Source organism: Cydia amplana, chromosome 6 (genome assembly GCF_948474715.1).
Source record: "Cydia amplana chromosome 6, ilCydAmpl1.1, whole genome shotgun sequence".
Lineage (NCBI taxonomy): Eukaryota > Metazoa > Arthropoda > Insecta > Lepidoptera > Tortricidae > Cydia > Cydia amplana.
The window spans coordinates 9,257,622-9,284,200 of NC_086074.1; the positions used below are offsets into that span (position 1 = coordinate 9,257,622).

At 36.4% G+C, this 26,579-nt stretch overlaps 2 protein-coding genes and 1 long non-coding RNA gene across 3 annotated transcripts in view; 1 reads left to right on the forward strand and 2 right to left on the reverse strand.

Annotated features, from left to right (window-relative positions):
- LOC134648860 (uncharacterized) overlaps window positions 1–26,579 on the reverse strand; it is a 362,135-nt gene that overhangs the window by 327,864 nt on the left and 7,692 nt on the right. The gene's annotated exons all lie outside the window — the stretch shown is intronic.
- On the forward strand, window positions 19,010–20,319 carry LOC134648845 (malectin-A). The gene has a single exon (XM_063503425.1). It carries the CDS (start codon window positions 19,187–19,189, stop codon window positions 20,006–20,008), a length of 822 nt encoding a protein of 273 aa, XP_063359495.1. The 5' UTR covers window positions 19,010–19,186; the 3' UTR covers window positions 20,009–20,319.
- Window positions 20,872–24,740, reverse strand: LOC134649228 (uncharacterized). Its single transcript, XM_063503946.1, has 3 exons — window positions 24,317–24,740; window positions 23,178–23,557; window positions 20,872–20,983 (listed from the first exon to the last, which is right to left on the reverse strand). The coding sequence occupies exons 1-3, from the start codon at window positions 24,473–24,475 to the stop codon at window positions 20,905–20,907; spliced, it is 618 nt and encodes a 205-aa protein (XP_063360016.1). The 5' UTR covers window positions 24,476–24,740; the 3' UTR covers window positions 20,872–20,904.

The window sequence follows — 26,579 nt, forward strand, 5'->3', positions numbered from 1 at the left end:
ATATAAATAAAACTTCAGACAAACAGGATAGGTACAATTGGGAATCTTAGAATAGGCACTATTTCAATGTATTGTTATATTTTTTTGCTATTATGATCATTTTGTACCTGTTTATAATATACCTAACGGAGTAAGTACGAAATCGGATGGAACTGACTTGGATTTTTTATTATTTGAAGTTATCTTTTTTTTATCTAGCCTTCAAGACGAAAAGTATTTCAATGACTGTCAGTTGTTACAGTCGAGGTCATAAATAGTACCTATACATTTTTTTACCTTATTAGGGTTCCGTATCTCAAAAGGAAGAAACGGAACCCTAATAGGATAGGAACGAAAAGTATTTCAAAGACTGTCCGTTATTGTTAGACTCTGTGCGGAAAGAGAAGAGTCGTGAAATGTATTGGGCCTCATACATTCCACGACTCTTCTCTTTCCGCACAGATTCTACAGTCGAGTTCATAAATAGTACCTATACATTTATTCACCTTATTAGGGTTCCGTACCTCAAAAGGAAGAAACGACTCGTGCGTCTGTCTGTCTGTCCGTCCATCTGTCACAGCCTATTTTCTCCGAAACTACTGGACCAATTAAGTTGAAATTTGGCATTTTGTGTTTATGACCCAAAGATGGACGTGTAACGTAAATAAATGAATTTTAATAATGGAGGCCAGTTTTGGGGGGTAAATGAGAAAATTAAAAAATAAAGTTTTTCAAATTACATATATCGTGTTATTAGTGTTACATATCAAATGAAAGAGCTCATTGTAAGAATCTCAAATATATATTTTTTTTATAATTTTAGGATTAATAGTTTCGCAGTTATTCAAGAAAATAGGCAAAAAATTACCATTCCCCCCCTTATCTCCGAAACTACTGGGTCTAAAATTTTGAAAAAAAAATACACAAAATAGCTCTTTACCTATAGATGACAGGAAAATCTATCAGAAATGTGCAGTCAAGCGTGAGTCCGACTCGCACTTGGCCGGTTTTTTATTTATGAAATTGACTCCTACTTATAGGTACTCCTACCTATTTAATTTTCTGAATGTTTTTTACTTTATTGTGCATAATAATGAATATTACTTACTTACTTGCTATTTCAATATAAATATTAATTTATGTACAAAATATGATGTGAATTTCTTTAATAAAAACGAATTTCCATTTATGGGTGCCTAAATATAAATGCGTGGGCAACATGTCACTTTAAATTATCTTTACGACAAAGCTTTGTTTAGTAATTGCTCAAAGACGTGATTCGATAATGAGGGATCAGCTTTATAAATAGACTTAAAATGTAATATTATTACATCGTAATCGTATCCTGTAGGCAAAAAACATGCCGCAGTGAATAGGTACTGGCTACATGGGGGAGATATGGAAGGATGTGGTTAATGACAGCAGTAGGTAACGTTCTAAAAGTTAGAGAACAATTCCTAGTTCCAATTTCTTTTCTCGTTAACCTAGGTACCTAGTACCTACGGTAAGTATAACTAGATTATAATACACATATAATATTTATCCCACGCGTCCGTGGAAGCAGCGTCACGCATGTGCTATGTCACTCAAATTCAATAACACCTCGATTGGCATCGAAAATTGAATTTCTAGTCTAGCAATAACGTAAGCCTAAGCCTACAGCCCTACTTCATCGATATCCACTCTCTCGCTATGTGCTCCTTATTAGAATTAGAACAGATACTAAAATATGTATAGTAATACATAATTGCCTTTATATTTTGCGCACGTAGTCTAAGCTTGAGTTATGTTAACATTTTACATAAAACTAAAAACGAAATTGGAAAATAATAACAGTAAAGTACTTAAATACTTTTCAATATTAAATTTACAAATTAAAATTCTGTCTGTAGTCACTGGCATATTCAATCCTGATGCTAAAAGAAAGTCCCGAAAATATGTATGAAACATTTTGCTTTTACACACAATACAAGTGAAAAAAAAAATACTCTTCAAGCTTTAGCTTGACTTGTAAAGGAATGTACATTTTGGGACATCTTTTTTTAATGGTAGGATGGAGAATGCTGTCGATTCTGAGAAGAATGAGCCCAAGAATGTTCAGATTTGAAAGAATCAGGTTTTCAATATTTATTTTAGAAAACGCGCTTTGCGACATTGTTTAAAAATTCTTACCCATCGGACTAAAATAAACAATGACACAACCTACTCACCTACCTACACAATTACAGATTTGAATACGTAAAGATTTGAAAATACCTAAATAATCTAAAGTTTGAGAATATTGTTTCTGAGAACAAAAATGGAATAAGATTTTAAAATATTCATTTCTAAGAAAGTGAAACCTAAACAAAACTTTTGGATAATCTAAATTAGGCATGATTTTCAGAACTAAGTTAGTAGGTATACCTACACAAGTACATATATACATAGTTATTAAATTAAATTAAATTAAATTGAATTAAATAAATTAAATTAAATAAAAAATTATTTCAGGAAAATACCCATATGTGTTAGTATACATAGTATAGTTAGTAATCAAATTCGGATATAAGATTCATCACAATCAAATTCGTTATAAGAGTACTTTAATATTTAAGATTACTTTTTTGTTATTCTTATGACTAAGATTTTTTTACAAATGACGTGCTAAGTAAGCATTGGAAGTTTATTTTCTCAAAAATGGACGGCAAAGTCGACGTTGCCGGTTAAAAAATAGGTCGCGAAGTGCGTAGTTTATGGTCATTCAAAAAATTAAAAAGTTAAAAACATTGCAGTCTCGATTTCGGGACTGCAATGTTGCATACAAATTCCATTATATAACGAGTTCCAAACTTTTTAAAACTTTAAATGGCCATATCAAATGAAGGCATAGGTCCCTTAAACAGCCAAACAGATGATTAGCATTTATTATTATAGCTGGTCAACCAAATGTTGTCAGTAAAAAAAGGCGCGAAATTCAAATATTCTATGGGACGATATCCCTTCGCGCCTACATTTTTCAAATTTGCCGCCTTTTTCTACTGTCAAGATCTGGTTGACCAAGTATTATATAAAGCCTGTAACAGACTATCGCACTGCACCGCGACCTTCGAGCGTCGCACTCATAAGTGAGACCGAGAAACAGATATCTTTCTCGCTCTCACTTATGGGTGCGACGCTCCAAGGTCGCGGTGCGGTGCGATAGTCTGTTACAGGCTTAATGTTGGTACCGCGACTATTTAGGTGTCTCAAATAGGTTGGTGTATTTTCAGCAGAAAAATACTTCTTTTTTTTTAAGGCGGCAAGCAAATCTTATTAATGGTTTTACTTTTTTATGTGAAAATTAGAACGTTGCTTTCGTAAAATATTTCTATTTCTTGCACCATTTTTGAGAAAAGCACTATATATGACTCGGTTGGAAGGCTACTTGCTGGCTTCGGATTCAATTAAACGGACTCCCAAGGTCGTCCGTTTAAAACGAATCCTCAGCCAGCAAGTAGCTACTTCCGAACCTCGACAATAATGTACTATTAGCTTGTGAGATACCTCTTTATTGAAAAGGAAGTTACAAGAAATTGTTATAAGAATAGGTATAAGATATGAATGAAAATGTGCTTCACTCGTCACAGCATTTAGCTGTAACGTAACATGATATCATGAAAGACTGTTCATATTTTATGTTATCTCATTACGTCGCTCTTTTCTTGATATGTATAAAGTAGGTAAATATTAACTGGAACGTTTTTATGCCCTTAAATGAGAAAGCAGAAAATACGTTTTTTTTATACTCAAGTGAATTAAGTAGGTTACAGACTGAAAGAAAAGAGTTGAAATTAAAAATTGGATATACTGTAGTGTCGTCCCGTTTTCTTAGATTGGTTTGAAAGGGACGACACTAACAGTATTGCCACTTTATAATTGCTACTCTTTTTTGTCACACTATACTGTCATCATCATCATCATATTTCATCATATGAGTCATCATATTTTTCGCTCTTTATCCTAAGCAGATTTATGGCTCCGTAGAAGCTCCGTAGTAGTTACATATTTTAGGTTCGTAAATTGTTAGCTATAGATCAGATCAGATTTCTACTGACAAGCAGATCTTGTCAGTAGAAAAAGGCGGCAAATTTGAAAAATGTAGGTGCCATAGAAAATTTGAATTTCGCGCCTTTTTTCTGCTGACAAGATTTGCTTGACCAAATGACCATCTGTATCTACAAGTAAGTAAATCATTTATTTTCCTTCGTAAAAAGAAATTTAAATAAAATTATCCCTTTACCGTTGGATATGGTTTTGTAAGTGGGCGATTCTCAGAGATGACGTTCGGTGCCTGACTTCGGTGCCGAATTTTATTTTTTACTTATTTGATACACGACTTCATTTCCTAAAATCTAGCCTTAATATAAAAAATATTGGTAGTGGAGGCCTCCATTAGAACCTTATAGTTTTTTTGATATTTGAGATTTAAAAAACACCGAAATCATGTGCAGGCACTGAAATCAATTTGCCTCACCGAATTCAAAAACGCTTACACAGAAATCACACTTCAATATTGTATCTAAATTATATTATAATCTATTCATATTTTTCATTATTATTTGATGATAAGTGATGTATGGGGTTCTTCAAAAAAGGAGTGTACAGGTTTTTAAAAAAAGGTCGGCAACGCGCATGTAACACCTCTGGAGTTGCAGGCGTCCATAGGCTACGGTGACTGCTTACCATCAGGCGGCCCGTATGCTTGTTTGCCACCTATGTGGTATAAAAAAAAATGTAGCGAGGCTAATGATATCGCATAGCTTACATAAATTTAATAGATAGTACCTTTGTTTACTCGAGATTTTAAAATAACCAAGTTGCGGCTTATGAAACAACATCTCTAGAAGATATCCCACACTAATTGACTATCCTCATACAATAGGGCGAAGTACGTATGGTCCCGAAACGAGTTTTAGACATGTCGACCACAAATTCGCACATACTTAAGTGCCATGAAAAAGAAAATGTTTGTTTCACACAATCCAACGGCACACTCATCAAAAAGAAACTTATGTTACCTACACCCGATAAACAAGATACTTTTTCTACTCCAGCACTTAAATGTGTCAATTAAATGACTGACAGTGATATCTAAAGCAATGTCATTTGAATGATTTGTCTATAGGCTCATAAGATGACTGCTAGCAGTCATCTTATGAGTATAATACAACTGCTTTATTTTTTTTAAAGATACAAGTTCCGATCATCTTGATTGAAAGAGGTATGTTTTCATTTACAATAATAACTCTTTTTTTTTTAAATAATAACTCAATTTTTTTAAATAATAACTCTTTTTTTTTTAATAACTCTTTTTTTTTAATAATAACTTTTTTTTTTTTTTTGCTGCAGCTGTCATAGAAAAAGTAATGTATGCAACAGCTCATAATTGGTTCTTAAAATTCTCGGGTCTTTTTTTACAAAACTCGACTACGTCTCGTTTTGTAACTTCGACCCTTGAATTTTAAGAACCCTTATTATATCACTGTTGCATAAACTACTATTTGAGTGGTGTTCAATGCTCAAAAATTTTTAATGCACTTATAAAACAATGTAAACAATACGGAAAACAAGTATTTTGCTAGACTTAAAAATATGTAGTATTTTTGAATGACAGAGTTTTAAAGCGTGTATTCCCTCAATTTAAAACTATGTATTTAAAGTTGTTGACTAATGCTTTAGTGTTGAGTCGCTCACTCGTGAGGCACCTCATTTGTACCACTCATTTTGTTAATTTGTCGCAGTACTTCGTACCGCAAAAATGTCTTACTTCACTCCTCTATTCATTTTACTCATTTACTCGCGCGCATCACAAACACCTCTTGCCACACAAATCATTCACACTTCAAATTTCAAAAAACTCTTATCCGTTCAAATTCACTCGCGAGTCTCGCGACCCTCAAAAGTCATACACTCCTCACAACTAACAACAGAGTCCCTGGATCGCGCGAGGCGCTAGGTGCTCGCCTGTTCGCCGACACTCAAAACTCAAATGAAGAAACGAGTAGGTAATGATCCACACTGTCAACTGCCGAACTACAAACCTTATTGCAACGACAAAAGGTCCACCGAGAAATGCGTTCAGTTTGTACCACTCACCGCCTGTCTGTGACATGAACCCCTCAAAAATCCTTTCAAAATGAAACAATGAATTAGAAATACCCAAAGAGGGAGTGAGACCGACACGCGACGTACTTCAATATCGCTTCGCGTCACCACCGAAAATACGTTAACAATTAAACACGAAAGACAACAAGCGTAAGCGCTGCAAGCTTTCATACATCTTAAAAAAATTGTCGCTATTGGAATTAATGGAATAGTTGACGCTGAAAATATGCTAGTACCTCACCTCATTTGAAGTAAGACATTGTAACACCTCATTTTATAAAATGAGGTACTCATACAAACTCATTTTAAATTGATGTTCTACCCATCACTATAATGCTTAAAGATCTAATCACCTATTCATTATGATCTCCTGCACCGTCAAACACTTGAGCTAAATTGTAACTCCGATATTTAGACATAAATACATCAGACATTGAGGATTGTTAAAACATTGGCTATGTTAAATTTGTGTTCATGGCTATGCTTTAGAAATATTGATCAGTACCTACCTACGTTCAGTGCCTTTGAAGCGATCTCGACATTCGAAGGCGACTTTATTTTTAATCCCTTGTTTTGTGGGTGCACCTTGCATAGTATGTAACTACACAAGTTATTTTAAACGAAGTGGGATCTAATTAACTACATTTATTTAAATTGGCTCAAGTTCAAGGTATCGTGGTGTAGGAGGGCCACAAGTGATACAGAGGACAAATTCACATAATATACTCCATTGGTTTGAAGAGAAATTAAGACAACAGCGGATAGAGAGAAAGAGACATTGGGTCTACGATTTTCAACATACGTCTTGTGAAAAAAAAAACTACTCATTGTAAACTAGTGATTTTGTTTACCTATACTATGATTTAATTTAAGTACATAGTTTTACGTTTATAAAACATATCTTGTACTTTTTAGGTGTGATAAGTTGGAAAATAAAGTACAACAAACTAGTTTACAAAGCAGGATTTGAATTCGGTGATCACTTTCTTGATATCGGTGGTCAAAAAATCCACTGAAACCAAGGAAATCAACACCAGTGATGTCAAAATTAATCGCTTTTTAGCAATTACAGAAATAGTATGAATGATACAGAGGAGATGTAATAATGATGGGTTTACGTACTTTCGAGGATTTCTTAATCACTTGCGTAACGATAAAGACACTAAAACTGTGGGAGAAAATTGCACCACCGATCACAAAAAAACATAGAACCAAACCCACCGAATGACAGAGAAACATTTAAAAAACTACCTTAGTATACTGTGACTGCACCTCTACTTTATTCAACGGTTAAGGCACAACTAAAGCATACTTTGTTTGAGCCACTGAGTTCCTGGTCTACAACTTTGTAAGTGTACCGACATGGTTTGTAAATTACACCGAAATCAGTCAGTAGCCCGGGACACATCGTAAATTTGGTTTTATTCAATGTGTTGAGCTAACACATTATTTTGATTTATAGAATATGATCAGTTAACTAATACCTTATGCGTGAATACCGATAATAACTTCGATATAATTCCCCATTTTGAGTAATAATTTTTTGTTTCAAAAAATCTGGGCGCGGGACACGCCCACCGAACATCATTTTTCGCATTTGGATAAATAACAAATAATTAGTTTGATAGTGTTCCAGACAGAATATATGCTGAAGATCATGCCTGAATTAATTCAGATTTATTAAACAGTAAATTCAATAACTTTTTGCCCCGGACACGTAAAAATGGCCCTCCTGAGAAATGCCCAAGTAGGTAGTATATGGTTTTGTAGTACATACCTACGATTTTTTTCTAACTTAATCAAAAAATTCTATTAATAATACCTTACTTCAATGATGACTTTCCTTACCTATATTAGTAATTAGTTATGTTTTAACACTTGGTTCTTACAGATCTCGATGCTTAGTCAGAACAGCAAATTATTTTATCTTACATTTTTTTTTTTATATAAAAAATAGCTTATCTGCCTACGAGTATATGACACGCTTGAGGTTGAGTAACGGATCATTAAAATCCGCAGAATATATTTATGCCAGCAAAATAACAACCCAAAAATAAGTAGTACCGTACCGTAAGTACCTTCAAGACAGGTGATTCAGTATTATTGATATCACATAGCATTAAAACAAATATCGATAGTTTCCGACATTTGAGCTTCCATGTACCTATGTGTGCCTATGCGGTCTGATGATGGTAACAAAGAGCCTACCGCGAAAACATAAATTACGTTATCTGTCTCTATCACTCTTGCATATTCGGCCGATAGAGACGCAGAGAACGAATATTTTATTTTCTGTGGCGGTAGGCCCTCAGAATATAATTATCTTCATAGGATCTCATTAGTAGACTCCTTTAGAGAAGCAAAATCACAGAGCCAGGGAAGATTATAAATCTTTATTTGCATGGGTACCATGGCATGCCAGTACCTACAGATGTTACATATATGGACCCTGCAAAGGGTGTAGCACAATAGATACTTCACAATATCACAGTTTGCTTATTAATTCAAACAAACATTTAATAACCTATTATGTTATTTGTGTGTTATCTCCTTGGATTTCACGGGCCTGTAATCCCGGTCTTTTGATAGGCTTGCGTAGGGACACAGATCCAACACGTAGAGGCCCCTTGGAGAGCTTTTTTGTCATGTAGAACGCCTGCTGGAACCCGTTCACAGGCGAGGCGCAACAATAGACACCACACCCATGAACCGGTCTTAGCAGGCAGTGGCACTATATATTGTAGAAAAAGAGAACAGTATACCGGTCTATGGATTGAAGTTTGGGCGGACTATGAGACTGGGTTATTGCAGTTATTGCAAAGACGTACGGACACCTGCCATAACAATGTTTTATTTATTCTCTTTATTTATTTTTCGTCTTAAATTAGGTTATTTATAATATGAATATAAAAGTAAAATATAAGAACACTTACAAAACAATAAAAACTACATATCATCATCTTCCTCGTGTTGTCCCGGCATTTTGCCACGGCTCATGGGAGCCTGGGGTCCGCTTGGCAACTAATCCCAGTAATTGGCGTGGGCACTAGTTTTTACGAAAGCGAATGCCATTTGACCTTCCAACCCAGAGGGTAAACTAGGGCCGTATTGGGATTAGTCCGGTTTCCTCACGATGTTTTCCTTCACCGAAAAGCGACTGGTAAATATCAAATGATATTTCGTACATAAGTTCCGAAAAATCTCATTAGTACGAGCCGGGGTTCGAACCCGCGACCTCCGGATTGCAAGTCGCACGCTCTTACCGCTAGGCCACCAGCGCTTCAATAAAAAATACATATATAAACACATTATAAAAAACCTAACCTAGGGTGCCGCCAGCAGCGGGGCAAGGCCCAAGCTACCGGCGGTCAGGGCTGCAGAGAGAGGAACCGGCGGACTATCCGCGCCGTTTCCAAGATCACCGCCTTCTGCATCTGGCCCTTGATCCAACCACCTATCGAGAGTCTCTCAAGATGTTGGTCGAGACTCTTCGCTATTAGACCGTTCGCTGAAACAACTATCGGGACAATGATCGTCGAATCAACATCCCACATGGCGGTTATCTCGTGAGCCAAGTCTAGGTACTTACTGGACTTGACTTTCACGAGGTTCTCATCATGGGGGATGGTGATTGTTTGTTTGAATAAATAAGCAAACTGTGATATTGTGAATTACCTATTTTTCTACACCCTTTACAGGGTCCAAATATTATTTTCATCACACCAACTGGTAAAGGCTTTCTTGATTGTTCACATGTGAGGCAAAGTAATCAAATGCAAATTTTGAGTTGTTTTCTTATGTTTGCTGGTAGAATTGACTTTTAAATGATGATTTTGAATGATAAATATTTAATAAAATTTATTTGGGTTTGATTTGGTTTGATAATTGATTTGATGAATGGTGTGGTGAAAAATTTCGTGTTTCACTCGGTGGCAAATTATGTTCACCCTCGTGCTTTGAAACTCTCGCAACGCTGAAGATTCCATTTTTCGAACCACTCTCTACGCTCGTGGTTATATTTTGGAATCTTTCGCTTGCTTGGGTGTCAATATAAGCACGAGCGGTTAAACAACAACTTTGCCCCCTTGTAAAACAAATAACTATTATATACCTAATGATGTTTGATTCAGGTATCCCGCTTTGCGCCAGTCTCCCCTAGTTTTGAGCAAGCAAGTAGTGAGCGGATGTCCGGAGTATTCCTGCTAACAATTATTAAACAATAATATTTGTTTACCCAGAGTATGGGAAACTTTTGCTAGGTATACCAAGTAGGTATACAATACATACACGATGCACTAGTAAACAGCAAGCTTTTAAAAAACCTATCGCTTCGCTTGTAAATAGTGAAATATACCTACCTATATAATTCAGAAATTTTAACATTTTTGTATAATGTTATCAAAAATAAGCACAGGTTAACGGTAAATTTACTAAAATTCAAAAAGTACCTCTTAATAGGAGTGTCTTGTCTGACTGACCGAATGAGCTGGGAAAAACAGATTTTCTCGCTAAGACCGTCTATATGTAGTTGGCAGTAGTGTTTATTGCTTTGGTCTGCAGTCCCAGCTGAGCTGTTTCAAATATGAAAAACATGCAAATTACGCTGTCTTATCTCACTCAGTATCTAATAAGTAATAATATATACTATATAGGTACCTACAACTCTTCTAGATATCGAAAATCTATAGTGCTTGACATTGCGAGATCCAGCCACCACGATTCATCCATCATTAAAGATTTACGGCTGCGATATGACTATCGAGTCGACTTTTTAACCGCTCGTGCGTGGAAACAAATGCGCCGTATCTACCTTTAACGTCCTTTAAGTGGTATCCAGACATGACTGATCAAATCAGTTGATTTGATCAGGAAAATTGATTCCATAGATAATTACTATGAAAATTGGCATTTATGTGTCCGCACCTGCTGATTCGATCGGAGAATTTCATCAGATTGGCAAAAAATTGTCTCATCTGGATACCACTTTTTAGCGTTTACCAGGTGGGACAAAATTAAATGTTAATCGATAGCTATAGGATTAGATCTGTCGCTGTTAGGACAGGCAAACATTTGTTTAATGCTGGGCAAGGTCGGTCGAAGCGTTTGACGCCTATATAAATAGGGTATTCTAATCACTTGTAAACAGCTAGGTTAGTCGCTCAGAACGAACCGGGATCTACCCCGAACATTAGATGGTCTATCCTTTATTTTTAGTTTTTTAACACTAGGGATTACTGTGACACAGACGAATTTCGGTTTTATAATACTCTAACTGTAGGTTCACTGTGGCAAGCATGTGGGCATTCGACTTCCGAAAGCGTTGGCAATATACAGAAACTTTTAGGTTTGTTATCGTTGACACTTAATTCGTGTTAATGAATGTGTAGGTAACCCGTTAGGCAAGCATGTGAGTTCAATGTTATAATGTTTTTCTTTGACTTAATGCTCTGTACACGCCTACAAAGGTCGCCCTACGAACCCTAAAATTTCACGATACCATCATCATCATTGTGTTTGGCCTATTACAGCCTTATGATATATATTTTCAGGTACGTATGTCATTTGTAAAGTTTGCAAGCATAGTTGGTTCGAATCTTATGACATGATCTAGCCATTGATCTAGCCATGATATGAGAGAAAGAATCTAGCCATATGCAAATACTAATCTCTGCGTTAGGATCAACTTAGGGTGATTAAGGGGTAAGTTAAGGGTTACCAAATCCTTCATTTTTCTTTTCGCATTCCCATCAGCTTTACTGATGAATCAAACAGCTTTTCTGGAGATTTTCCTTAATGAACTAAAAATAATTGTGACTTATAAATCCAAAAATTAAGTATTTTGGATTTATTTACTTCGGAATAACCTTAATTAAAGATTATAACTTTTCTACTATTGTTTATCTTCTGTTTTATACATTTTTATACTATTCTCATTTAGGTTTAGGAATTACCTACCTGAAATAAATTTATCCAACATAACATACTTGTGGGACTCTTATTTTAGGATTAAAGAAATAATTAATCTCGTAAAATTAAAACGTATTAATATTTATTCCGACATTGAAAGAATTTCTTACATTTAGACAATTAAAGTGACACCTAGGTATATCATTGACTTAGCGGCCTGCTTTCGCAGGCGGAGGTAAGCCAACCGAAAAAGGTTCGCTACATACCTTAGAGAAAGGTAGCAACAAAAAATAAAAATTTGAATAGCTGTACCTACGCAAAATAAAATACCAAGACAACTTAATTAAATACCAAAGTTCAAGTTAATCACAGTTACCAGCGCACCTTGTGGGCGAATGCCAAGATGATTTATTTTTAATTAGTTCAGTCGAACTAAGAGTTCAATCAAATAATGGGTGAACTAACAATAATTAGATTGTCGTGGAATGAAGCCAAACCTGTACCTGTATAATATAGACTTCAAAGCTATATTTTCGACGTGTAAAATGAGTGGTCTCAGTCCCTAAAGCATATTTTGGCCGCTTAACGGCCTGGCTGGCCTCAGATACATTATTAGGCACAGGTAGGTACCTACTATAGTTGCTACATTGTAAGGCTTCATTAATTTTTAGTGAGGCTAAACGATTCAATCATAGTGATAATAAATGTTACCTAACTAAATAAGATCTTGGGAAATAAAAAAGGTATAATAATTGCCCTGTAGCGGTGACGATGTAATTTAGAATAGAATAGAATAGAATATGATTTATTTCAGCATAGGTACACAGTTATACAGTACATACACAGGAAGAAAGAAAAAAAAAACATATAACTAACTTGTACACTGTCACTACACTGAAAAAGGTGAACACTCAGCATGATGCCGGGTCCTACTGGAGTAGTACCTGACGCTGGTCTTCCGTGAACACCTGTAGGGAGCGTAGTTGCGCGCAGCTACCAGCTAAAATTTAATTGATTTTTGAGACTGATCATACAGATGGGAATATAAAAACCACAACCGGTGCCTGTTCGTTTATATGCTAAATTCTGATCCTCAAAAGCCTTTTGTCAGATTTTCAGTAAGTATTTCATATTTTACTTCGCCGATAAATTTTAACCATGAGTGAGCCCGATTCTGTATATTTATTTTCGTAAGGTTTTCATTTTGTTTTAATATGACCTTGCGACCACGCTGATTGCATTACGTCAGCATCAATCCAAGGCCCCAACGTTGTCTGTTCTCTTTGACGGCGCAGCCACTAGTATCACTTCTCTCTCCTCTCTCTTTTAAAAATCTCTTTTGTCAAAAAAGGACAACCATACTGTTGACAATATGAACTGTAAATCAAAGTGTTACCGTTTTTGCTGGTGTCAAGTTGTGTATGGGATGTCTCTTTTAGGGATGTGAAAAGTCGATTTTAATCATGTTATATATCGATAAACGCTACACGCTGTGTAGCGAAATAGCGATTATAGTTAAAGCTTCGATATATATCTTCGTTAAAAATAAACATAATTGAAATGCTAATGGATAATGAACATATTATAATATAATAATATAATTCAATTATTGCGGAACACATATTGTAGTAGGTATTTATGTATTGTAATTAAAAACCTGAACTTTCCTTTCGTTCCCTGCTGGGGCGTGACGATAAAATCGTGATCTGATAACCACAATAAAGAATAAAAGCGTTTTTGTTCATTTTAGGTATCGTTAAACTTTTGAAGTAAATTTAAAATTGCAAGAAATGGCGATAGTTTATCGATATGACTATCGACATGGCCACAGCCAGGTGGATTCATATTCGTACATAAAACAAAAGTGGTAACAGTGACAGCTCGCTTAGATTCCATCTATAAGTATTTATATCTATGCATCAATCAGCGTGAGCGGTCATGCTCAAATCAGAATAGCCCTCTAAACACGAGAAGAGTTGAGTGTGAAACGGCAATGTAATGAAATACTTTTTGGACCTATTGGTGAATAAGTAACTCAGTTTCTTCAAAACGTAGGGTATTATATAGATACGGCCATTTTACGGATAGTACGTAGATACGGTTTGATAGATCGGATCAGAATCAAAACTATCTGCGCAGAGTGCTAAATTTAAATAAAACTAGTACTTACCGTAGCAAACAATTGATACGAAATTTAAAAGCGTTCTCAAAGTGCCCGACAAATCAAAGAAGTGCCTGGTGGGCCATGAAATGAAACTGCTACTTATTTTCACGGAATATTTTCCCCTTTGACAAGACAGTACTTTTTATTAACTCTCCGCTCCGTTCTCTTGCATCAGTGCCCCATTTATATTTACTGTGCAGTGCAAAAAGCGATTGAAAAAGGTTCTCATCGTCGTATTGATGGACCCTAGTTATCCGTTTAGGGTTGTTGTAGCGGAAAATATTGTACAGTCTCTTATCTATATCTATTTTATCTATTTTTATCCCTGACAGTACTATTTATTCTGTTCCCCGACGAAGCGGATATGATTTAAGGGACTCAACTTGCAAATTATAACAAACCGAATGAGCTTTTCGATACTTTGCGGTAGAAGTGTTTTCAAATGGTTTTGATGCCTTGGTCACCTAAGTCGGCAATATATCAAAAATCGCAGAGGCATATATTATGCATTGAAGTTGCGGCGGTTCACTTGTTTGTGTGTTTGTGCATACGGATTAATGTTCTTATTTAGGTACCTATCTTTAAAAGCTCTTGTCCACCGTCCACGTGTAAAGTGTGTAAAGGTTACGTAGTAGGTGTAGGTACACCAGCGCCATGGCTGACGTGACCCAAGAACCATTTCTTGTTATAAGTAACTAGCTTTTGTCCGCGACTTCGTCTGCGTGGAGTTAGTAATTTGGGTAGCTTATTTTTACCCAATCTGCTTTTTAACGATTACCCATACAAATTTCCGCCCCCTTTTCATCCCCTTAAAGGGAGATTTTTGGGATAAAAACTACCCTATGTCCTTCCCCGGGACTCAAACTATCTCCATACCAAATTTCAACTAAATCGGTTCAGCGGTTATTGATTGCCCATACAAATTTCCACCCACCTTTTCACCCCTTTAAGGGGTGAATTCTGCGATAAAAAGTATACCTATCCTATGTCCTTCCCCGGGACTCAAACTATCTTCATACCAGTGTTGGGCGTAATTAATTACTTTGTGTAATTTAATTACTAATTAAATTACATGTAATCAAATTATTTGTAATCCGATTACATGGAAATTTGATTACATGTAATTCAATTCTACTAGATATAATGTACCCATGTAACATGTTCTGTTGAAATAAAGTGGCAATGTTATTGTGACGTAGCCCTGTGTCACTCTGGGAAGAGAAGACCATGTTTTATTAGACGGATTAGTTAGACCATGGGTGTTACTACGAAACCACGAAACGAACTCATGTCTAATACAGTTTTTTGACACATATACTTGGTCAACCAGATCCTGACAGTAGAAAAAGGCGGGAAATTTGAAAAATGTAGGCGCGAATGGATATCGTCCCATAGAAAATTTGAATTACGCGCCTTTTTTTAGGCCGCGCACTTCGAACCTTCGCGTAGGACCACAATGTCCACAATCAGACCACGAATGTTATGATCATGAAACATTCGCAAGTCAGACCAAGCTAAAAGCTGAGCGCTGAATAAAAAAACTAAAAGTTCAATGTCCTGTTTGTCTTGTATAAACAGACCGAAATTAATGAAACGTCTAATTTATACTTGGTCAAGCAGATATTGTCAGTAGAAAAAGGCGGCAAATTTGAAAAATGTAGGCGCGAAGGGATATCGTCCCATATAAAATTTGAATTTCGCGCCTTTTTTACTGACAAGATTTGCTTGACCAAGATAAGCAGCTCTATAGCCGTAACACACTACCGCACCGCACCAAAGTCACGGTATGCCGCACCCATAAGTGAAAGCGAAACAGAGATATAGTCCGTCAACCAAATCTTGTCAGTAGCAATGTAAAGCAAACTAAAGTAGGGCAACACTCAAAGAGCAGTATTGCGCTAAGAAAAGCAGCAATGTACATCGAACCAACAGATTTTTTTTTCCGCTGAGCGCGCCCTGCGTACGTCAATTCAAATTGTCACTCGCGGTTTATTGAAAAAAATTGAAACATGGACGGACAATTTAAAAGCGACGTTAAAACAATGTTAATCAAAATGATGAACAAATTTGAAGATATCAAAAACAACTGCTTATATTCTCTTTGTTCCCTATCTATGTCTTCTAAGTTTACTAAAATAAAATCATACTAAAATGCAGATAATTAGATAGTGCATATATTTGTTATTTACAATATAATATGCCACTTGTTAATGTAAATTAGTGTATTGTTCTGGATGAATATGACATACCTGTGTAATTTTTTTGATTGGTATATATTGTACAATATACATATTAAAAATAAAACAACTGATATTTGGGTGTTTATTTAATTTAAAGGTAAATAAGATAAGGGTCACTTTTCGACTTGGTTGCGTTGTACACGTACATAAACCGCCATAGGTAAGTATTGTCTGAAAAGATACTACGTACTACGAACGCATTATATTGGGCAAGATTTAATCCTGCAACATACATGTATGGATTAGGTAGATATTGCGAAAGAACGGCGATATAATCAAGGCTCTTAATAGTGTTTAAAAGGTTTACCTTTGTAAATAGTCACAACTGATTGCTGAAAATATTAGACATGTGGGCCTATAGACGGTTTCCAGGACACAATTTATGGTCTTGTTGGATAGATTTAGGCATACGTTTTAATTTTATTTATGCCTTTTAACCCTAAAACAAAAAAACTGAACATAATCTTAAAAGTTCGAAAGAGTTCTTCCAATACTTGTCATAACCTCAAGTTTTAGTAATGTTTACCATCAACGAGCATGATTGTACATTGTAGGCCCCTTAGCTTTGCTTATTCTTATTTAATGTATTGGTATTTAATGGTGACAGCAGAAATATCTCTTGAAACAGAAACGATTCAGAATGAAAACCAAATGAAAACAAATAAGGTGACGGCTGTCATTCACGATCCACATTCCACAGATAAAACACAGATGACACGCGTTTTGGAATTATTTGAACACAGTGTTGCTAACCCGCGATTTTTCAAATTTGCCGCCTTTTACTACTGACAAGATTTGGTTGACGGACTTTATCTCTTTCGCGCTCTCCGCCAAAGAGAATATAATCACTACGTTTTAAGAGACGGGACTTCCATACTAGCAACCTGAAATTCTGAGTAGTATGAAGCGTATGCTAGAATCCTGTACCAATCAAAGAGAATATAATCACTACGTTTTAAGAGACGGGACTTCCATACTAGCCACCTGAAATTGTGAGTAATATGAAGCGTATGCTAGAATCCTGTACCAATAGGACAGAAATTATGACAGCTTGATGACAGCTTGATGACAGCAGATGTGGACGGCACTGCTGCCAACATGAGCAACAAAAAGGGATGTCTTCACACACTGTTAGATATTTTGATCGATATCGATAATTTGAAAAAAAAATGCGTTGCTTTTAGACTAATTATTAAACTTTCGCAATAAGTACTTTTCGTAACTACTATTTTTTTACTTAGAAGTTACGAAAAGTATGATTGTAATAAATAATAACAACAGTTTTCTTTTTAATTAATTAATTTTATTAGATCTTTTAAAATAATATTTACTACTTCGATATACCCTGTTGTTGACCTTTTTTTACAGTGTCTACTAAGGGGTCTTCTAATTCCGCGAAAAATCTATTTTTAATTCGGCATTCGTTTCTGATTAATAAGAGGCTTAGTCGCCTCAGCAGTTGGTCAGTCATGGTTGCTTGATTTTCAATAGGCACATAGGCTAAATCTTCATTACCCGTCACTTGAACCCATCTTTTACACCTGGAAAGGAGCAATTTTTTTCGATATTAATAGAAATATATTATACTCGGGTTATTTTAGTCAAGTAGTGTTTTTCCTCGTCTCTTTCTATTTATATATACCCATGGCAAGGGAAACCAAAACATTTTTCAATAACATGGACCTAAGAACTGGTCAGAAAAAATATCGATATTATCTGGGTACTTACCGCACTTACTTTTACAATGATATTATTTTATTCCAGAATTTCTTTTAATTTCTAAAGAAACATGCGTTATCTGTTTTATGTAGAAAAACAAATAGATTTTTGAACTTACCTATCTTCATCCAATGGAAATTTAGCCATAAATGTTCGTTTCTGACCACCAACCACCAACACGACCGGCCTTTAAACCGCAAATCTCACACGTTTTGTAGTGCATATTTGCTTTAGATCACATAATAGGTACACATTCACGAGCTCAAACCAAGTTATGGTCGTAACTGTTACGTCAAATCAGTAAATATCAACAGATTTTAAACACAAAAATGCAAGATTCAAAAAGCCCGGCGAACAGTAAACATAAATCATGGCGGACAATGGCGGATGTGAAGGTAAGTGAGAAAGGGATGCCGCTGTTAGAGCAAGATATATATATATCCGCCATACCAGCTAGCTTAAACTTCATACAACGATTTTTATAAGGAGACTTTATATCCTCCAAGCTTTCGCCAGACTGCTCTCCGCGACCCATGTTGCTGTGGCGCTGTGGCTGTATGCTTATGTTATTTCTTTGACTAGTATTTAAAAAAATATGGGTAATGATACCAGGCATGAAAAATTTCCCAAAAATTTGGACTCGCAGTAATTAGTTGAACGAAACTACTTATTGAATTATATTATAATACTCGTAAAAGCAAAACAATATTTTGTCAATAGGTAACTTAATGCGAAATATAAATTATATTCATTAAATCTCGAAGGTACTTCGTTTTTTATCTTGTATAATTCAATTCATTGTCTCAATTGTATTGAATAATATGGGGAGTTTCGTTTTTCTTCCTAGCAACACTAGCCGTTTGGTTTGGCATTGGCAAATTGCTCGTACGATCGTGTCTGCTGATTCGGAATAATGCCGGCTCGGCTATTTACCTTTTCTTATCCATGCAAATTTTAAAGAAAAATGCGAAATACTATATTGACATAATAGTGTACAAAGCAAGGACTGTTTGCGCAAGTGACAATCTTAGTGAAGTTAATTTATTCGAACATGAAATTGTGTGACTCGTCATCAAAAATGAATTATCGGATTTTATGGTTTCTATCTGTACTTTCATTAATAAGAAATGCAACAGGACTCGGCGAAATAATTTACGCAATCAACGCTGGCGGACCTGCGCACACAGACATATACGGCATTCATTATGAGAAAGATCCTTTGCACGGCAGAGTTGGCACCGCTTCCGACTACGGAAAACAGCTGGTAATGATCGGCAGAGCCAACCCGAAGGACGAGATCTTGTACCAGACGGAGCGCTACCACCACAGCACCTTCGGTTACGACATCCCAGCCAACAAAGACGGGGATTACGTGCTGGTACTCAAGTTTAGCGAGGTATACTTCAACGCTCCCAATATGAAAGTATTTGACGTTGTCCTCAACGGAGACCACACCATTGTAGCTGATTTAGACATTTTCGACAAAGTGGGTCGTGGTGTGGCGCATGACGAGTATATTCCATACTCTATTAAAAATGGTAAATTGTATTATAATGAGGAAGAATCTGATATTAGAGGAGGAAAAATAAAGGTCGAGTTTATTAAAGGTTACCGAGACAACCCCAAAATCAATGCTTTATATGTGATGAGGGGTACTATAGACGAAGTTCCTAAACTATCACCATTAGTATGGCCTGACAACGAGACAGAGGAGACTAGGGAAGAGGTAGAAGAGAAAAGTACGCAGTCACGTCGGGCAAGCGGTCCTAAGCAGCCCGACCCCTACTCCATGGACGAGAGCTCCGTGCTCATACCTGTGTTCATCACCATAGGAGCCTTCGTGCCCCTCTTGTTCTGTCTCTGCAAACTGTAGTCTCTCTTGTGTTTCATGTTCTGTGTGACTAGGATCTCATGCACTATTATTAATTTTCATACATTGCGTATGCTGTATGTTCTTAATTTATTGGCAATTATTATTTTACATAATTTTATGTGCATGAAACTATGAATTCACCAAGAATTCATCCAAATGCCTCAAATAGTACAAAAAACGAAAAAAAATACTAAAGCCCGTCCTATTCAAAGCATAATATATTGAAATAAACATTATTAGGGCACAATGGAGCAGGCTGACTTGTACTTGAAAAGTGCATAGAAATTATGTAAATAAATAATATTCAGTTACATTTTGTTTCCGTTCCACACAATGCTATCCTAAACTGCTGATTACAGCTATGCTATGTAAATGTGTCATTTCCAATACAAGCAAGAAACATACCATTTTTGCCATAAACATGTTACCATCTTTAGTTCTTTACTGACAAAAATGGTACCCATAAATGTTATAATAATTACTAACTTTCACATTGCCAGTGCAAATAATGACATTTAATAATAAGCACATTCGACCAAAATAATAACAATATGACTAGCAATACTAGCATACAGTTTTCCTCATACTCCTACCACACTATAACACAATGCAATTCATACTAAAGGAAAACCCACAGAAGGAATTTTTAACAAAATTTTCGTCTTGCAGTCTTTGTCACATATGTATATAACACCGTAAGATTGTGAATCCGTTAGTTTATAATCTAACGTAGGTTAGGTTAGGTTAGTTTATAATCTCCCTGCCGTCAATTTATAATTTACCTAGCGAGATTATAATCTGACAAGTGTTTACAATTTTACGGTGACATATATAAGCTAAACTAGCACTCATAATTATTATTATATTTAAAATATATCAGCATGTAGTCCAGTAGCTTATGTTGAATGATTATGATTTCTTCGGTTTTCTCTCCTCAGTTTCAACCTCTGGGACAATTTAACTAATTTCAGCAACCTGTGAAAGAATAAAATGTAGTTAGATAATTACTTTAATAGTCACTGCACTAGTCATTTTGAGGGCTAGTTCTCAATAATATTTCGATGCTAGTGACATCAATGATGTTCCCTAGATTATTTAAAAAAATACTTTTACAGTACATATGGGGCTACTTTTCCGCACTAGTGCGTAAAATAGCACTTTTCGTGCGTATGTCGAAACTTTAAAGTGCCATATGTACTGTAAAACGTTGTTCGATACACGTGCGAATAGGTAATTCGCAACTCGTGTCGATTTAAAACACTCCCTTCGGTCGTGTTTTAATTGATCGCCACTCGTTTCAAATTTCCTCTTTCACGTACTTGTATCGAAAATAACTATTGGTTGACACTCCTTCAAAATATATTTTATAAAAGGTAGGTACCTACCATGTCTGATAGCTTTTGATAAATAATATTTTTATCAGGCATAATAATCGCGGATTTTCTTATCGGAATTACTGCTGCTAGCCAATTAGTAGGTAGTAGGTACTTATTTACAATCAGCAAAATTATTAGCTTAGCACTCCCCTTTTTTTTTTGCTTAGTGGGAATGCATTTTAGGCCTCACACGAGCGCTTTTTCAACGTGCGTTAAAAAAGTGTTTGAATCCGTCCGCACGCTTGATTCGATTTAAGGGCCAACGCTTAAAGTGGAAAATCCAACAACGCTTGATAAAAAGCGCCACCGCCATCGTGTGAATAAATACACATGTATCCATTTGTGTCATTCAAACTCGTGTGTGTGTGTGTGTGTGTGTGTGTGTGTGTGTGTGTGTGTGTGTGTGTGTGTGTGTGTGTGTGGACTCGCCGCTCCTTATCCCGTAAACCCTACCCACTAAACCCACTCCGGCGTTTCACCCTCTACCGTCCGTGAGGGCGCACTGGGAACGATGTCATTCCACCACGGCGCCCTACGTAGATTAGCACCCCTGCATATTTTAATGCGGAATTGGTAAACCACAATATCTAATCAGAAATGGATGTCTGCAACGTCGGCGTGCAGTTCCCATACAAGTTGCAGTCGGGTTGCAGTCCGTCTGTACTGGCCCTTAGACGTACTACTTATAGCTGCGCCCCCCTGGTATTTAACTGCTACCAATTTTTCGTATGTGATTGGGGATGGTGTTGGCTCTCCAGTATTCACAACGAAGTGGGAGTTATTTTGATGATATCATTACTTACACTGAAGTAGATGATCTGTCACCGTCTCCTTGTAGATTTGAGGTCTATACCATGTCCAACAACATACTAAAAGTTGGTATATAGTGGTTACTGGCTCTGAGCTATGTTCCCACTGGAAAGGGCACTTTATAGAGGTAATTGAACACAAATCGACATTATTACCGAAAATACGGACAACAGTAATAAGTAAGACTAGTGCAAGGGTATGCTTGTAAGTATCGTAAATACACACGTACATTGCAATTACCTATGTTGATAACAGTAATTGCAAGCCACGATATGTGTTGCTAGCCGAACACTAAACTGTTAATGACATAATAGACACTAAGACACTAAATAACCATTTTTCTCGCGTGGTAAGTGCCTAATGCTCTGCCATCTGCGCTACCAAGACCTCACCCAAGGACAGGGCAATAACTGCAAAAATCGGGTTGTTCCCACTAGTTACCACTGAGTTGTTACCAGTGGTAACTACTGGGACTTTTTCCCACCTTTTACCACTGGTAACATTTTACATAGGAAAAAATAATTGCCAGTAGTTACCACTCGTAAAAGGTGGGTTTTTTCTCCCAGTAGTTACCCCCAAAATTTTGTTAGAGTTAAATACTTACTCGAAAAACAGAAATATACATAGGTACACAATTACGAGTAGGTTTTTTTTTGTTGTCCCCTACACTTTTTTTTTTTCAAATTTGGGTTTATGTTATTCCTACTCAGAATCACGAGCTCTTTCTATCCTAATAGGAGAATAAAAGTGTCCCAAAATTTCCATACATTTTTCGATCTTTCCATTTCGCAACCGCCATACAAAGTGTATGAAAAATGGTGACGGAATGGAAATAAAAACCTTAGGACACTTTTTTTCTCTTATTATGATAGAAAGAGCTCATGATGCTGAGTAGAAATAACATAAAAAATCCCAAAATTGAAAAAAAAGTGTAGGGGACAACAAAAAAAAACGCCCACAAGTCATATAATAAAATGACTTACGCATTTCCGGTGCCTTGCAATTTGAGTTCGCAATCACCTTTGAGGTTAAGCATAAAGCCTTTTTTACATTCCGTGCTATTTGAGGCAGTCTGTATTTGTGTGATGTTTTTGTCATGAATTGGCGGAGACGATGCCGTTGCGAAAACTTCGGTACTTTTTTCTGTTGACGAAAACGTGTCTTGGTGGCTCGCGGTAGGCGCCGGTGTGGTCTCACCACTCAACCACGTATCATTTTTTATCGCCTCAGTCAGATCGAATACAGTGGTGGCAATTGTTGAATCATTTTCAGCATCAGTGGTTGCATTTAACGGTCTCGGTGTTGTCGAACCGTTTTGCGGTCTTATCGTCATCTCTGAGTAATCGTAGGCATAGTCGTAATCCTGAAATAAAGATAGGCATTCGTTAAAGATTGAGGATATACTGCGCAAAGAATAGCATAATATTCCACTGTTAATCCGCAGTGAAGTGATTAAGATATATTACTTCTTATGTGTAATGTTAACTCGGAACCGACTTCAAACATATTTTCTAGAGCATATAAAAGGGTGAATATTTTATTTTATCCCTTGGAAGTTAGTTTTTAACGGTTTGTCTCACAAGATGCTCACATGTGAATAGACTGTAACTTTGCACACTCATTTTAAATAATAAAGAAAGTATTTCCAAGCCGATGATGTATGTAATGGTAAATTATTTGCCACTCGTCCCTTTCGAGTCCCTCACTCTGATAAGATTCAATATTTCTGGAATCTTCCGCTTATTTATCAGGACAGACCAATTCAATCGATTACGTTGCATCAGAAAAATTCGAATGTGGACCTCTTAACGACAAAAACTGTTTAAAATTCCTAACAGCGTTGAGCCTCGTCACGTTTTGTATGTAAGTATAGTACGAGTATAATATAAGTAGTGTATGTGTAGCTGGTAGGTACTATTACCTAGTACCTACTTGCCTATCTAATTTTCTAAAGTGCCGCATGTTTCGGGGAACACATCATGTCATGTCAGTAAACCGCCTACAGCCGCTTTGTAATAAATTCTAGAGCACTAAAACAGTCCAAACTATCATACAGTGCCTAATACCGAATAAAGCAAAGCTAGGAGAAAAATGTTTTATTTTTAATATAAAAATCTCTTACCACATATTCTTCCTTGCCGCCTTTCATTAACGCAATGATTTGGATGTCCTTCAAGTCTACTTGCACGTTCAAGTTTCCAGTCTGACGCTGGTCAAACGAAGCCGAGTCTACGTAAGTCGATAAAATAGAAAATAACAACAAAATAGATTTTGCGCACATTTTGTAAGCTTGTAAAGTGGTGTCTGGTGAAGTGGCCCCGAGTCCCGCGAGCAGGCGACTGGCTGAGCTAAGCCTGCCCTGCGCGCCTCTGGACACCAAGTTATTTCCAACAACATAACAGTTCTTTCAAGTAATCGTGGGAAGGTCGATAGCCTCCGCTAGTGCACTGCGTCCTCAGATTGCGTAAGGACCGTGGATAATCTACCCAATCAACCGTTAAAACTAACAGAAGTTTTATGGAATCGGCAACACTCGTTGGACGAAGGAATAAAGTTCACTTTAAATAAGTTTATGTTTAAAAAAATTAAGGAGTACCTTAGGTACATATTATACTACTCTTTGGCCTACCATCGGTCCTCCAGACTCCAGAGTTCAGACAGATCATTCAAATTAATTATATTTTACTTTGGAAATCAACTTGTATCATTTATTTACTACGTTAATTAGGTAGGTTTGTTTTAGTCATAAAAATATAACGCAATATAATTGACCGAGCATAAGCGAAGGTCTCCGTTTCAGCTTGGGCAAATATTCTTTCGTATGTCCGGATATGTTATCCTCTACAATGATATCATATAACCATAGATAGGTTATACTCATACTTGAGGAGCACAAAAAATACTTCCATATTTATATCAGTGCCTACGAATAAATCTGTTATTTTTGATTAATTTTCTCATTCCAACCATCTTTGTCACACTCGTGGTTAACATAAGCTCGTCTCTTTCGGTGTGCGGGAGATAGCACGTGCACATTTCTCGCTTGTCCAGCCGCGACTAAAGGCAACTTGTCCAATTTGTCACAAGGTAAGCGCTTCAATTTTGGAACGCCTATAATAGGTTATAGCTTGAGTTATAAATCATTGATCCTCTACAGTCGCAATTCTCAACCGATTCTCGTGAAATTTTGTGAGAAGGTTCGATGATTTTTTTTTGTAGAGTCTGTTTTTGGAAATTTTTCAAAATAGCGGAGACTCGCGGTGAACAGCTCACAGAGCCACTATAAATAAGTAAAATTGTATAATGTATAATACCTAGCTAGCCTGTCAACACTTTTTGGATGCTGATCATATTATTCATATTAATCTTAACAATACCAATTACGTAGGTACCTACCTACATATTATTTCTTAATAGATACTTAGACTTACCTAATTGAGTAATTATATATTATTTACTTAGTCTGGAATGTATAACGTTCCCGAGGGAGAATATAGAGAGTATCTACTATAGATATAATAGCCCAAGATAGGAACTCGTTACAGGTACCTACCTAGGTACTCGTTGTATATACATATAGGTAGGATAAGCACTAAACCGGGCTGTTCTATCCCGACGGATGTGGTCAAACCCGTTAGGAACCCGAGTTGGCATTTAATTGGCTGGCAAGTAATTATCAATTATGTATTATGTCATTAAGTGTAGGTACACGTATGCAAATTCAATTTACTTAAACCTAATTACTAATTAATTATGGTAAACGAGGCATCCATCCACATATAGTTTGTCAAAGGACTGTCTCATTTCAACTAGTACTTGCACCCAAAAGAATTGGATGGGTATAGTTTTTTTGGTTCTTATTTACTGACAAATTGGTTTGACCAACTATAACGCCATTTCCACCTTGTTGCCTATTTCCATGGTACTCGTAGTTCGACTACTTTGACTTTGTGTAGGTAGGTATATGTAATTGGTTACCTACTTAATCCTACTTTATATAAGTATTGTTATTTAAACGATCAAAGTGTAAGTGTGTTGTATCACACTATTAGCCATCTGCAATCTAGCGGTGCAGATTTCCTGATGGCTTTATAACGTTTGTACCTATGCAATTTCTCGGATGGTGTAGCAAACAGGATTGCAATATACGCTTCGCAGGCGTTTCAAACGTTTTATTTATAGATAGAGCCTTAGACTTTACTCAAGCATGCGAATATTGGCTACGAAGCATCACGTATTAATGTAATGTAAATTTTGTAATACAACGCGCAGGCAATGGATTTTCGTACAACATTGCCGGCTTAGGCAGTACCTAACTAAGGTGCAGACGACTACAGTCTACATCCACCAACACCTTCAGGGCAGGGCGCCACTCCACTACGTCA